We start from the raw sequence: 16,155 nt of genomic DNA, 5'->3' as shown, positions 1-16,155 counted from the left end.
TGCACATGATGTTTATCATTTATCAGTATGTTTACCAGACTGAACCTATATACCATGATGTACAACATGTGCAAAATGCATCAATAATTCTTATCAGCTGTCATGGATCAAACTATAGACTCAAGGTTATTGTGCTTAGGATAAAGTTGAGAATGTTTCCCTCAGCCATCTCATGTACATTGTGATGTAAGAACATATGCTCCATATGCATTTTTATCAAATAGTAGTTCTGATTCCTGTGTGAGTGATACACCTGTACGCGGACTCATCAAATCACTGATACTGGTCACTGCAAGGACCACCTGGCATCCACAGGCACATGCAACGTAACTCATGTGGCTCAAGGGGGGGCATTAAAAATAAGGTATTAGTAGTTCATGTGATACATCATAGTGCATACAGCACTGGCAAGTACATGCAGGTACAGTTTGCTATTCGGGAAACATATCCAGAAAGTGCATCTACACTTCTGTGATGTATGAACTGCTCATCACAAATTTGAAAGCTGATTGTTGATTCGCACAAATCCATTCCATATTGCATCGTGAAAATTGCAATCAAACATTACTTAGAATAAAGGAAAAATGTGAAACAATACAAAGCACTACATCGATTTGTTTTTGGAATGTTACTGGTTATGCTCTAAGTAATTCTACAATGAGGCATAACAAGAAGCTTGTATTTAATTAACGCTTTTGCAATAATACATGAATAAAGCTATGCTCATCGCTTTCCTTTTGGGATGGCCCAGCTGTTTATTTTAGAATCCGAAAAGAAAGAAAAATTGAGCAACAAATGCAATAAAGAGACTGAACATCTGTGATGTGAATTTGAGCCCACATTATTTTCATGATAAAACTTGCAGATGTTAAGAATGGTTTAAGTATACAGCCAACAAAGCTAATACACTAACTACACTTCCCTTTACAGTACAAGAAGAAATGCAAGTTTAGACATTTATAATGGTGTGGGTAGTACATAAAATTATAACGTGTGTTTTGTTCAGGCATTTCACAAAAGGCATTTTAGCACCATGATATACATTCCTAGCCTCTCTCTCTCAATTTTTGGAATTACAACAGCACCTTTTCTTTCTAGAGCAATACAAAAATACAATACATGCATCCCAACTACAAGAGATGAGGTAGCTTATGCTAAGAAATGCAGGACCCTTTTGTACCTGAACATTCAAGAAAGACTGGAACGTTCACAATGGCAATGCTCTGTACATAAAACTGTTTCGGAATTAAACGTTGTTCTCTCAACACTAAGTATACAATGGACCTATTAACACTTGTCTGGCAAACCTGAATACCAAGGAACACAATTCTGAAGGCATCAGAGAGATTCCATGTTGACGCATTTCAGCATGGATGACTAATTGAAATGTTGCTGAGAGATGGAGAGCTGAAATGTATGCAGATTATACACTGCTCATCATCATATGTTTGTCAAATATTACAAAACTGTGGAAATGATTAATCAAAGTCTGATTAACAATGTTATTGTTGTAAATAGGTTGTGGGTTGTGACAATAAGCGGTAGTGGCAAGGTCCCTACATCTTGACTCATAGTGAAAGAATTTAAATATATTTTGTTTTCATATTCAATCTTTCAAGTGAACAACATCATAGCCATTCTATAAGTGTATGCACAACTTGTCTCTTGTAAACCTTAGAGGGAATGTTGAGCATTTCTTGGTCAGAAGCAATATGGATTATGTCAACTTTGACTGAGAGACGTTTGAAAGCATTAATTTACTCGTGTTCTAAATGGTAGTTTAGTAATATTTTATGATTTAAGTTGCCCGGAAACATCATTAAGCTTCCAGATTTCATGGTCCTCTGTACATGCCGGCACAAGGGATTTAGGTATAGTTCCCACCTAGGAAGTTAATTTGTTCAATACTGTTAAGATGATTATTTGTAGAGAAGAAGATTTTTGCACAATCTCAGAGCATCTGAAGTAACCTCATATACTCAGCAACACTGGATTTCACAACATTGAAATAGCGTTATTATTTGGTTTGAAAAATGAAATCCAAAGCTAGTTGGCCAGGACTATCCTACTCAATCTAACAGGAAGATGACAAAAATAAATTGAAAATATAGCAAGCAATCTGATCGTGCACAACAATCAATAAAAGAAGGAATTGTGTCCTGTTAGCTAGGAAAAATTGAAGGTCTAATTAATGTCATTGGCCCTGAAATATTAACACACTATGCTGCAGTTACTTTCGTCTGGACCAACTACTTTATACTCAACTGTAAACAATGAGACAGGAAGTCAATATAGTACTACATCCCTAAACTACTATGAAAGGGTTTTGGCATGATGCAAAAAAGGTTAGATGCAATCACAGAATAACACTGCCCTCCTTAGAGTCTGAAATCCCAAATTAGGAGAATCCCACCATTTACAGTGTGAAAAAGTTCTGGATCTGCCATTTTTTCTGAATATGGTGCAATAAATAATGATATTGTGTATCGCACAATATAATGATTGCCACTTGTAAACTAGACACAAGTTCATAACCACATCAAAAAAGACTGAAACGTCCGTAATCCTTACTCCATTTAGAAGCCAGTCCTTTTAAATGTTGCCTAAAATTTCCAATACACTGAGGGTAACGTGAGGAAAAAATACAACAATATCACTGATAAGTAACACTCACTCAAAAGAAAAAAAAATGAATTGTTGGACTTTTTTAATCACAGTACTCTACTAAATGTTATTTAGAAAAATGTAAAGTTTGTAAGTAAAATAAATATTTGGAAGGCCAGACAATTTAATAGGAGATCTGTATGTACAATGCTGATGTGTCAGCCAGTATTTCAAGAGTCTCAGGATTAACTTCAGTCAGTCTGTGTTCTTGTGTGTTCCTGTTGGTCTTTTACAAAAAGCAAACTGGCCCGATTTCAATTCCAAACTCTTGGTCTGTGCTGCCAATGTCCACAGGTGCAATATCAATGATCGGCAAGCGTGCCACGTTCTGGGTTCGGTACTCAAAGACAGTCTTTCCCACAATGCCATTGCGTTTCTGAAAAGAAAAGAAACAAAATTACACGTTTGTGGCATGCTACAAAAACGTCATCCAGGATTTTGGGCCAGATTTAGATATTGGAGGATGGTTTACTCCATCACAAAGGTAACAGATATCCCGTCCGCCGAAATCTAAATCCCATAGGAAATAATGGGATTTAGATTTCGGCATACAGGATTTCCTTCACCGTTGTGACGGAGTAACACATAAGTCAATATCGAAATCCAGCCCTTTGTCTTTTCAGAAAAAAGGGAAGTAAGGGTACAGAACACATGAAAGGTTTACATTAATCCTTTATTGGTAAATAGTACATTAATGCTTTATACTCATACAACCTATAAGTGTTTTACAACTTTTTGCAAACACTCCAGTATAAGGCAGAGGTGTGACCATTGGGTGGAAGCTGACGATTTCTAAATTTGGAGACATAGATATCAATCCCAGCCTTGTAGCTTGCCTGAAAAAATCGGATTTGAGATATCAAATCGGCCAATATTATGACTATGAAGTTAAATACTGACTTTATCAGGAAAAGGCATTGTAAAAGGCAAAGCATGAAACTTTAAGTGAGATAAAACTGAATGGACATATACTGCATACTGAGATTGCAAAACTGGAATAGGGGGTAATTAATACATCTGCTGAGTACTTCACTCCAAGTATCAGTATTTACTGGGTGTAGTAAATGTTCTACTCTTCACCACCACATCAAAACTAAAATATAATTCTCATTGTGCCTAAAATGTAAATATGTGAAATAAGATTGCATATATGCAAGTGTGCAGCTGAAAAATAAAAAAATTTGCTTGGTAGTAGATGATTTTGCATTATTTCTAAATAGTGTACCCTGTTTCCCCTGGCTAGGGTTGCATTTTGATAAATGTGAATATTTATTGAATTAAAAAGAACATTTCCATGTAATTCTAAATCCACCGATCACACATGTCTAAAAGGTTATGTTTGAGGTACCTAAGAGAAATACATGTTGACACAGATAGGATGTGTGATCTTAAGGTGCACTGTCCGGAGGTTTGAAATATAGGACATCTCTCAAGGTGAAGTGATTAGCTCTGTGAAGAGAATCAGGTAAGCATACATGTCCTGGAAGAGGAAAATAAACTGCTCTGTGCACTACAGAGAACGTCTGCTTTCCAGAAAGTAATGCCACTGTGCCCTGAATCTGGCGTTCATATTGAGACATTAACATGAATAACCACATTAAAAATCTGTTTCTTATGTTGGCTCTCATATATTCTAAATCAAGTAATTCACTGCTAGGAAATAACAACAGTGGGTAACAGAATACACTACTCACTGTTGCTACCTCATAAAGGAATTCCAGGATGCTATTGCTGGGCTCTATCACAGGCCTTTTTTTAACATTCGTGATAGGGAGCAGAGACTATGGTGTGCTCCCCATTACTCTCTGCCTTGTAGATTAGTTGAAAGCAGGGCCAGATGATTTTGGGGATCATACATAACAAAATTATAGATGTGGAAAAAGTGAAACACAGAGATGCTTTTCAGTTTGGGGTTTTGAGTGACATCATAGACAACCCCAGCTTCATTCTTTTTGTCTATTTGATGTCACTCAGAACCGCTTGGTCAAAAACATTGCCAATATTCACTGTTACCCATATATATTTCTATATGTTTACTGCAGGGCCATAACAACAGTGGGGCACAAAGGTTATTCCCACTTCTGTTATATCATGAGGGAGCAGCTCATTTCCCCTGTTACACTGATTTGTCTGTCTGTGGAGATCCAAGTAAAGTGGTTGATTGGGTAACTGGTAGTCTGATCTACATTCTTCCACTTCCCCTGGATCTTCACAGAAAACAAAAGTAGCATTCTGCCACTGCCACTCACTAACTTTCTCTCTCAGCGTGGATCTCTGCAGACCTATGATGACTAGGAAAACATGCCACGCTGATTAGGGACTCTCAGAAAACCACTGTTAGTGTGGCGCTGTCTCTCCACATATGTGAGAGCAGAAAGAATGACTTTAAGTAGTAAGAGAAAGAGAGAGCAAAGAGGATGGCGGAGGATGGGAGGCAGGAGGACAGGTATTTTCTTTAAACTGGATGGGACAGCAGAAGAGGGTTGAAGAGAGAGTTGTATAAGTGGATGGGATGAAGGCTTTTTATATATTTGGGGGACTCCTCCATTACGTTGCTGTTCCTACATAGCTGTTGAAAGTAGAGGAAAATTACTTAGGTGGACCATACATAACATTAAATTGGAAATGGATCATCATCACTGCGAAGTGTCTATTGTAGGAACTGCATGGAAAGTCTGCCTTACATTAAATCTCCTAAGATTCCAATCTACATTTACCAAAGATCAGGAAATAGTGTAAGTTCTTCAGAAAGAATATGTCAATAGTCAAAAATAACAGAATGCTGAATCTAAATAAAATCTAGTGAATAATTAGGAAAATAGTTGTAGTGTTGATGTTTACTCTAAACATTAATTTTATATTGGACTCTTGAGCTCATTATTGACTTGGGAATAATGATTTCTTTATTATTATTGCCATGTGTTATGTGCGATGATATGCGTACAACATGCATGCATATATATATACATATATATATATATTTAGGAAAATGCAACTTACTGAGCAGGTGTCTTCAAGGACAGTGTATCTGAAACGGCTGTTGCCTTCTGCTTTGATTTCAAGGTCATTGGCACCTTTGAGGATAACAGCCTTCTTCAGATTTTGTGCTTTGTCGTCCAGGTATCCCACAGTGTTTTTACAATGGTATGTAATATTCTGGGAAGCTTCTTTGGATAGAAGGCGCAAAAATGTCATTTGTGTGACAGCTGTGTCGCCATAGACAAACTGAAAAGACAGAGTCATTCTCCTGATTAATAAAACATTGCAGCAACAAAATAACCATGACATTTGTAGTTAGTCCCCAAGGGTTACACGTTTGATCATACTGATGACCATTTACAAGCCAATTTGTTTGCAGTGTGTTTCCATATCTATATTGTGTCACATTACAGGATACATTTTATTCCACAAAATAAGTACATCACCATCCTGATGCTGGATTCAGTACCAAAATCAAAGCAAATCCACCCCACTCCTTTGTAATTAAACTAAGGGCCTGATTTAGAGTTTGGCGGTGGGGGTTACTCCATCAGAATTGTGACAGATATCCTGTCTGCCATATTACAATTCCATGATAGTCAATAGAACTTATAACATGGTGGATGGGGCGCCCATCATGTTTCTGATGGAATAACTGTGGTAGTTAGAATGTTAAGATAAGTGGTCATAATAGGGGTAGAATGTAGGAGAATTATACTGTAGGGAGAATGTTGTAACAGCAGTTGCTTATGACTGCTGTGCTGACATTGCTCTGTACGTACGGATCTACTCTGCATTAAATGAACCGTTCCTGTACCAGATTCTGCGTGGTCTGTTCTTTACAATAACCCCTCGGCCAAACTCTAAATCAGGCCCTATTCTCTATTCATATCATCTTCTCCTAGTTTGGTCTTCACCAGGGACCTTACTGAAAGGTGATCCCACTACTATTGCTTGCACAAGTGGATCACTTTACTTTCTATAAAAAGTTTAGTTTGACTCTATCCAGACAGGGTTTCCCTTTTGTGTGTTTGCAGCTTATTAAATTTCCCATGATTTCACTGTGATCGAGATGGCCTGTTTGGCACTCTTCTTTGTAATTCAGGCACAGCAGCACCCATTGCAGGCCCCTTTCATGCAAAGTGCTGTATGTGAAGGGGCCGTATTTACAAGGTGGTTTTAAGCAACAAGAAGTGGCTTAACGCCACCTTGTCAATATGGTGCAGTGCATAGCGGCACCGGAGAGTTACAAAAAAGTGATGCTGCGGTGGTGCTAGCGGCATGTAAATATGCCCCAATGTTCTCTGTGGGAGACATATGTACAACTGGGTGTCATGAACCTGAAGGTAAGTCATGCTTAAGTGTTTAATGAGAAAACCGAGGGGCTGCAGGTATAGGCAGAAAAACGTACAGGATGTATGAAGCCTTGTGGGGATGCCTTGTTTCACTGGCGCTAAGAGGGAAAGAAGGTAAACATTTTGTCAGGCAAGAAGAGATCTGTTTCATTCCTTGTGTAGGCCCATCTTTCATCTCAGCATCTTTAGAATAAAGGCATCATAGACGTCTGTAAAGTACTGATCCCATGAGAAGATGGATTGACGATTTGCAAGTTATGCAAACAACTACCATGCCTACCCTCATATTTCCTCTAGATGTAATGCGCATGATTATGTCATATATATATGCATTCATAGTTAATCTAAAGTGAAAAATTCAAAGAATTCACTAAGGTTCTATCCATGAAGAAAGTATAATGTAAACTGAATATATTTGTATTGTTCATTTTAATTATGGAATCCAAGTTAGAGGGGTTCAGTCCCGAGGAGCGGCAAAGGACTGCACACAGTAAGAGACCACATGCCTTCAGAGCCGGAGGAAACGTTTGTACATCATGCAGTTAGCAAAATAGAATCTCATGCAGAAGCTTGCTCATAAGAGTAATAACATAAGTGCAGCCAAAACAAGAACAAGACAAACTGCTCATTTCGGTGGAGAGTTGGGTTAGATGGATAGCAAATAAATTAGTAAAGGAATGCAGAGGCAGTTTATCAGCCCCTTCTGACCTTCGGAACTAGATTCACTAGAACATGTTCATAAGTTGTATGTTTGCAGTCCTGCTTAATGAATGGACTGCGTTTCAATGACGCAGCTTTGTCACTAACAGGATACTGGCAATCAGGCAAATCATGCAAACGTTACAAACGAAAACTGTTTGGTGACATTTATGTGATCATCTCCTTGAATTAAATCCCTGCACCTCCCCTCCCTGCTTTACAAATCTCAGAATCAGTACAAATGCTCTTCTTGAGATCTCTAGTTCCAACTCTACTTCTGCAAACAGTTCATCACCATTGAGGGTCACTTTGACCACTTGCAAGGTTAGGATATCCCCCCGCACCTCCTATTACTTTCAGTTAAAGAACATAGATAAATCAAGCCTTTTGTCCCAACAGACGACAATATATTCTCTAAGCCTAAAATTACCTCCACCAATGCAAGGAAACTGCACTGCCCTTCTCCAATTTTTAAAAATTCTTCGTGGTTGTGAAAGCAAATGAAAAATACTAGTCTCAAAAGCGTTCGTTTTAGTAGAAGTGAAGCTACGTTTATGGTGTAAAATCTCATGTAATTCGAAGAAAACTAGTTTCATTGCCTTAACTCACCACTCCATAGCCAGCTTATGATACCACAAATTAAACTTCAAGTCACATTATTTTATAATATTGCTCTTAACATTATAGACACCAAAAATTAATGACAGCATTCATAGCATCACACAACACTACCTTGAAATATGTTTTCAGTTTCATTGAATTCTCACTGATATATTAAGCTATACCATGTGCCACATTCGATCACTGCCCCCTCTGTGGAACTTCGTGGCTCTATGTATTCCTTTGTATTACATGATATGTTCTTGTCAGAAGCAACTTGTGTGTCAGAATGATACTGGTTTGGAAAGGTGGCTCAGTAGGTGATTGTTTGGCTACAGAGAAACTTTAAGATGTTGAGTGCGAAAGTACATGACTGAGTGTCTGGGTGTGAGAGTGAACCATTAGATGACTGGTATGGTAAGCTCACAAATTTCTATCACAAGAACAGACGTAATTCTATGCACTTAAGTGTGCAAAATTAAAAAAAGTAATAATGGCAGCAGCTCTTTTTGTGCAGCACTTAAAGCCATTAATTATTCTGTGTCAAAGGTCTATAAATAACGGGTGCCAGTTTAATGGTACTCAGTATATCAAAGTTGGAATAATGAAAAGGTAAGTTGACCTGAACATGATTAAAACTCACAACATGCAAGTCGCATTTGATGTTAACAGTGGGCGCTTAGGTCACTGACCTATCTGGCTGGCTCTAGCGAGCATTTTATATACTTCCAGATCTTTGACACTGGTGGTAACTGCGAATTGCTTTGCGACCACATTTGCGGTCACAAAGCAATTCAGCATTGCAATGCGAGTCGCAAATAGGAAGGGAACACCCCTTCCTATTTGCGAGTCGTATTCACAATTTGCGAGTCGGTACAGACTCGCAAATTGTGAATGAGCATCGCGTTAGGCAGTTTGCATGGCGCAAAATGCGATTTTCGCAGTTTGTACCATGCAAACGGCTTCCTACATCTGGCCCTAAGTGCCCTTCTACAGCCGAATACATTAATGACAAGGCAGAAATATTTCAGATGTGCCAAAATTTGTAATTTGTTCCTCAAATGAAAATGTCCTAAATCTGCCACCAAATGCATTATAACTGAAACTTTTTGCTCCATAGTAACTTTAGGATGTTTAATGTTAGGATAGAGGGAGAAATTCCTACTCAATCATTTCTCATGGTTTCGGGCCAATCATCGATTTTGTGTATGCCTTTATTTGTGGTGAACACTTTAGTTAATGTGGCAACTATGATTTTTGGCTATGTCCAGAAGGTGAAAATTTTACATAATGTTCAGAGCAATTATTTCCTGTATTTATGTAAATCTTCCAGCTATGCAGGAACCAATGTATATCACATCCTATCCTATCCAACTATGCAGGAAGGTAGCATTACCCCCTCAATTAATTGGTATCCCACCTCTCTAGATTTACTGGACAAGCTCATAAATGTGAACTATGTGGTAGTGGCTTGGGCTGTCATTATCTATCTTCTGACGTCTCCAATTGATATAGTAATTTATTATAGTAATCTTTTACAATAATTAAAATACGTCCTAATAATAAAGTATAGAAAAACAGTGTACTGTCCCTGACAAAAAGGGCAAGAGCTGAACATTTGATTAAGAGAAGAGTTATGAGTAATTGTCCAATTTTATGTTATATGGAACAACCTGATGTTTCTTTATATTGTGGGAACATCAAATGCAGAATGAATTTCAAAATGGCTCATGCCAGTTCTTATGGAACAAAAGTGATCAATCTTTCACGTCCAAGGCACTTACTCTGATTCAGGTGCTTCTTATAGAAATCTGGGCTACAGTGTCTCTGACGATGTTAGATATTAGAATATGTGGTAGAGTCAAAATGGTTGCCTGCAGGTCACATTGCTTTTTAACATCTGTCTCATTGATTTGTGCCCTGATCTACTAAAAACTAACAACTTCCCTCACAAGGTTGGTGCCAACAGGGTGCCTACCTAGCTCTATGCAAATTATATGGTTCTGCTGACCTGCACCCTAATGAAAACAAATAACAACATAGTGCACAGCCGTCAACGTGTTGGTGAATGATATAAATCAACTTACTTGGGATCCTCTGTTCATATCAAGTCCGTACCATATGGGCTTAAATACAGTTGAATGCCTGCTGGCCCACCATGTTTTGCGAGGTATATGTGATGGATTTGCAGAAATACAGGTCTCTCCTGTTTCCATGTTGCAGTAAACTTTGATGGCATCTTCAGCACATCCCTGATTGGGATCAATCCAATATTCTCCTAAAAGTAATACAGCATCACCAAAACAAATAATGTCATTAGAAAAAAAGCTGGCAAATTGGCAAGATCCGAGTGAAAATGCGTAAGAGAATTGAACATTTTCAATAAATATAATGTTTATTCTCTACAAGGCAAACATCTACAACTCAGAGGTTCTTCATGACAAAGGTTGACAATCACTTGAACAATGTAGGTGCTTCACGACTTTTAAAATCTTATTTAAAGTTGCTGTACAGTTTTTAATTTTTACCTCAGCCAACATGACAATTATGCTTGTAAACTGACAAGCGCTGTTTACATGGACCTGTTAGCACGGCTCTGTGTCCTAGGGGACATGCAAAGAGCACCTATAGATTACAAAATGTGCCTGTAGCCCTCTCTACAAAGGCTGTAGAGACTGATAATGCAAGCAGTTTAAAACTACAGTTACCAGTGGACCTTTTTATCTGTACTTCTTGTGAGTGGTTGGCTGCAGCCTCCTACCCAGCCTGTGCAGTCTCTCATCCAGGGGTCATTTGGCCTCTCATCAAGTCTGGGTCTTGGATGGAGGCAGTTGATGCTGTGTGATGAGGGCAAGTGTGTTCACAGTGTGGGGATGGATTGATGGGACTCTGTGCTTATTGCAAACCAAGCTGTTATTTATTTAGCTGGCTTCAGCTCTTGTCCTCAGTTCCTCCAGGAGCTTTGTGTGCTGGGGAAGTAACCAGTACCTATTTGTGTTTATCTTAGACTTTCCCTCCACTGCGACATCTCTTGGTGATTGTAAGGAAATGCCTCCTTTTTATAGTCATCCCAAGTTTTTGGACTGATGCTGCTGATTGTTTTACTCTGAGAGTGCACTGTGACTTCCTAACCTGATCAGGGGGCCAGAGGTGACTGGACTTCTACCAGCACAGAAGGTCCTTTGAGGAAAGACAACCCTGTGACCAGGTCTGCCTCACCTCCTTCATGGACTGAGTAGTGGCTGCAGGATGACCACCATCATCTGCATCGCTTCCACAACATCTTTGAGCATCTTCAGCATCCCTTTCCTCAGGATCACTTTCATAGGAATCCATTACAAGGGAAATAAAGTGCCTGGAACTGACTAAGGATTGCTTCACCTGCTGAGGTATCTATTTCTGAGAATCTTGCAGGTCCCCCTGACTGGCTTCTTTCTGGAGTTGGTCACTTAAAGTGACTTTAAGTCACCGCAATACAACTAGCCCAATGTTTTAATAAAAATATTTCCAAGTATCAAATTCATTAAATTTTCAAATGTTTGTTCACAGTTGAGTGAAATGATTTGATTAACTATAGCTTGACAATGTTATAACTCCAAAAACCCTCCTAAGGATCTTTTTCATTGTGGTGTCTGAAATATGTAAAAATACAGTCTATCTTTATAAATTGATATCTTATTTCTTTAGTGTCTTGTTGATTTCTTCTTCAATTACTCTGGTGCTGTTTAAATGATTTACACTTGTGCTTTGTATTAGCTTTGCTGCTCAGAGCCACAGCTAGTCAGGATGCTCCTAAAGGGATTGGTAAGTGTATTACCTGGTGAGGTTGTTCAAACACATCATATAATACACCCCAAATTGCAGACACCTGTCCGAAGAGATGGAGGGGGAGCAGCAATCTACTCCCATCCAGTAATCATGGAGTGAACATGCCGTGTTGGGAGGGCAACCAAGAATTCTAAAGTAGCAGACTCCATAATTGGTTCAGCCTGTACATCAGGGGATGATACAACAGCCAACAGTCCACCAATCAGGGTGGCTAAGAAAGCAGAACCTCAGGAGTGGCATCCTCTGGATTGTGGGTTACATTTCTCCAAGTCAGACCAGAAATACTGATTGGGCCTGCGAACGGTTTTTCTGTGGCTGGATTGGCTGTAGGAAGGATTTTGTTTTATTTGATGGAAGGAACATATCTTTAGCTAATTAAAGGCAAATGAAATGTAGGAGCCCAGCACAAAATCAGCTATGTAAAAAGAAGGAAGGATGACCTCAAAACGTAATGCAGATCAACATCAAGGGAAACAGTGTGAGTTCCTAACTGTAACATTCCTGAATTTCAGATGGCTTCATCAATTTCCTCCTCCACTGTACATAGAGGAGATTGCCATGATGAAGAACTTTCTATATAAACTCCTGGTCCCTACCAAAATGTATGCATAGCCTAAAGTTTTACTCTTGCCTTTCATGCACTAGTAACAAGTATCACCATCCATCTGGGTTCCCTGTTGCTAGAAACTTCTAGACTCTGATCAATGGTATAGGCCCTCATCGCTTATGTGTCATTGGAGGGTGGGTTGGTATAATGGCACCCTGGCCAACAAATGCCCTCCTACAGCTAACATGGTGACTACTGGACTTGTGGGACTCCAGCAGCTGTGTCTATACACCAGGCACCTGCAAGTGATGAGTGTGTTGTTCTGTTCTTTTGGGTGTTTGGACAATAGGCAGACCAGAAACATTGAGCTCATAGCAACTGCTGATTCAAAATCATTGAAATTCGAGTATTTGTACTATTGCTATAGTTTTGAAGAATGACCCTATGTAGCATTGCCTGTAGTCTAAACAAAGCTACAGGCAATGATGCCTAGCTTTTAATCACTATAGTACTGCTTGGGGTGAGAACTTTGGCTCAGAAAGACTGAAGTATTTCTATTTTTCACTAATTATCTTAATTTTATATGCAGCGCATTTTTCTGGTCTGTGTTTAAGTTATTTTCTTTGATAAAACTAAAACAATGTGTTCATTGGATATTGATCCTACTAGATATTATTACTGTGTAAACTAATGCCTAGCCCACATTACATCCTTGTTTAGGCCTTGGACTGTACTGCCACACTACCATGAGTGATCCAAGTTAACCAGTTTGGGGTCCAATGGTCATGTGACCCTGAAACACCGGTGTGTAAAAGACTCTAATTGATTAAAGTAGAGCCTGCAACACCAAGAACCAAGTTGTGACATTAGCCAACTGAGACTCCTCTCTTGTTGTGACATTTACCAGTCATATTTAATGCTTTTATCAATTGCTTATGAATAATTAGATAATTTCATAATAAGTGTGTGATCAAATTCTACTGCTGAAACTTGGTAATGCAAAAGTTCCACAACCCCTCAAAAGTGCTGGTGTCTTCACCGTCTTGAATAGTAGATGTCTAAGAATTTGTACACTGTATACATTCAGTAATTTATTATGTTTAGGATCCCGTTTCTTTTCCATTTTCTGGAAAAGTCTCTCTATAATGATGGTCTCTCTAGCTATCTATATATGTGTTGGTAACTCCAATTCTCACAGTGACAGCAATTATTCACTGTATGCAAGGGATTTTGATCTCATTGGCAGTGGTGGCAAAAATAGAGAAATCCTAAGTAGATGGACAATCTCATGGTATAAAAGGGTATATAAATTAAAAGCTCATTTAGGAATAATCACATAAGAATGCATTACACATTCTTAAAACATGATTCATACATACCACTTTTCTTTGCAGTATGACAGTGCTTGAGATCATCACAGGTGCGAGCTGGATGTTTCTTGGAGCCATCGGGGCTGCGCATTGTTTCAATCTGACTGCTTAGGGATTTTAGAGTTGCATGTACTCCAGGGTCTGTTTTGTTGCTGTCCGATCCAGCCTCATCTTCGGTGAACTCTGGAAGAGGTTCTGGCATAGTGTCATCATAGTTACTAATGAAGTCATCAATAGCAGCTGTGAGAAGACCAGGGGGGCCAGGAGGACCAGGTGGTCCAGCTTCTCCAGAAGGACCCTGTGAAGATAAAAATCAAACAAAAGACTTTAAGCCTCATATTTCAATGACACTACTATTATATGTAAAACATAAAAGGAATAGAAATAGTGACAAATAATAAAGGTAAATTCAACAGTTAAGTGAATCTTATTGGTTCATTGTCTCACAATTTAGAGTCTCAAAAACTACGGAAGGCAGCTCTCACCTTTGCCATTTATGATGTAATGTTGTATGCTTCTTCTCAGCAACTTAAATTGAATGTCCAGTAAACCAAGAAATCTGGTGTAATGGACAGTGGTAAAAAGACTTTCTACTCAATTATTCCTGTCCTAGGGAAATCGTTTAAGAACCTTTGTTTCTCTCACAAGGTGCTGGCTGAAGGAACATATCTAGCCGGAGGAGTGTCAAGCTAATTCACTTGATGCCATTCATTTATTCACAGTATGTGTATCGTACAAACAGATTGTATCTCAAAAAATGGTCTACCCTTGATTTTTGTGGACAGAATAATAACGTTTGTAAGGGGCACAAAACGTTTAAATGTATTGATTGATGGATGAATGACTGCTAGCTCTTGGTATGCTAAGAATAATTAAGTATAAATTAGTTAATGGGAACTCGGTAAAATGTATGCTTCTACCTGCAATATAAAATACTTCAAATCTTTTCTTATATTAAATTATAAGTATCACACAAAATAGGTCTCATTAAATATTTGACATGAAAAAGGATTTCTATCAACTTAAAACTTAGTATGCATGTTTTGGGGTTGGATTGAATGGTCATACATTGTGGACCAAATGTATCACTATAATTTAAATGCAATATAATGAAACAAATGCATTAAAAGTGCATGCAGATGATAGTAATTTACCTCAAATACCGGTATGGTCAGATCAAGACTAGAGAAAAGCAGGTTAGAAATGGATAATACCATTGAAGTAACAGCATTGCCACAATGATGCCCCTATTCTGCTTGATGACAATGAATGGCTGCCTAGTGGAACTCAGAAAAGGCAGAGAATCCTGCATCTGGGATATTCCTGGGATTGTCCTCATACTGTTATTCATACATTGTTGGGGGTGTAGAAATGCGGGTTTATCTGAGGATCAAGGAGTTCTGCGTAGTTCATTCGTGTGATCCACTAACAGGGGAATGCAAGGGATACCCTAAAGGACACTGTGCCCACAGCGGAAGGATATGTGAAAATCAGTTAGCAAATATCTCCAACCATTTCTAACATGCAAGAGGATAGCCAGAATGAAAATGAGAATTTTCTCATTTGATAAGGAGTATTTCAGCTTCTGTCTCTTCCTTGTACTTGCCGCTAGAAGGCAGAATTTTGATAAAGGAAAGCTTTCGCCATCATTCTCCATTTTTCAAACAAGGACACAAGTGCTGTTAATTAAGTCTTTGGGATAATTTACAAGATAATAGTTTAATATTTGGCATTTTTTCACTTACCTCAGGGCCTGCTTCTCCCACACTTCCTCGTACACCAGGTGGTCCGATTGGGCCATTAGGTCCTGGATTACCATCCTTTCCAGGGGGTCCAACTGGACCTGGGGGACCCTGAGTAAAATATTAAGGGAATTACTATGAAGTTGTATATTTCCTGCTGTTGCACTCAAGTAAAAAAAGTGTTTCTGTTCTAATTTAAAGAGAAATTTGTACATCATTAACCTTGTTAAATCAATAATATAATTTTTTTTATAATCAATTTCTAAATCTGTTTAGACTGAAACACATCTATACAAACTCTTAAATTATATTTTTAAACTTTTTAAATCGAAATTCCTTATATATGGCAGTCACAAATTTCATGCTTGACT

The 16,155-nt window shown here is 38.5% G+C and overlaps 1 protein-coding gene across 1 annotated transcript in view; it reads right to left on the bottom strand.

Moving 5' to 3' along the window:
* Positions 1 to 665: 665 nt before the first annotated feature.
* The window catches only part of COL5A2 (collagen type V alpha 2 chain), a 325,125-nt gene continuing 309,635 nt past the window's right edge, over positions 666 to 16,155 (bottom strand). The window contains exons 50-54 of the mRNA XM_069225929.1: positions 15,788 to 15,895; positions 14,052 to 14,340; positions 10,385 to 10,575; positions 5,665 to 5,889; positions 666 to 3,040 (exon numbers count right to left, since the gene is read on the bottom strand). Of these exons, the coding sequence (XP_069082030.1) occupies positions 2,894 to 3,040; positions 5,665 to 5,889; positions 10,385 to 10,575; positions 14,052 to 14,340; positions 15,788 to 15,895 (960 nt within the window). The 3' untranslated portion in view covers positions 666 to 2,893. The remainder of the gene's footprint in view (positions 3,041 to 5,664; positions 5,890 to 10,384; positions 10,576 to 14,051; positions 14,341 to 15,787; positions 15,896 to 16,155) is intronic.

Source organism: Pleurodeles waltl, chromosome 3_1, assembly GCF_031143425.1.
Source record: "Pleurodeles waltl isolate 20211129_DDA chromosome 3_1, aPleWal1.hap1.20221129, whole genome shotgun sequence".
Classification (NCBI taxonomy): Eukaryota; Metazoa; Chordata; class Amphibia; order Caudata; family Salamandridae; genus Pleurodeles; species Pleurodeles waltl.
This window is presented reverse-complemented; position numbering and strand designations above follow the sequence as displayed.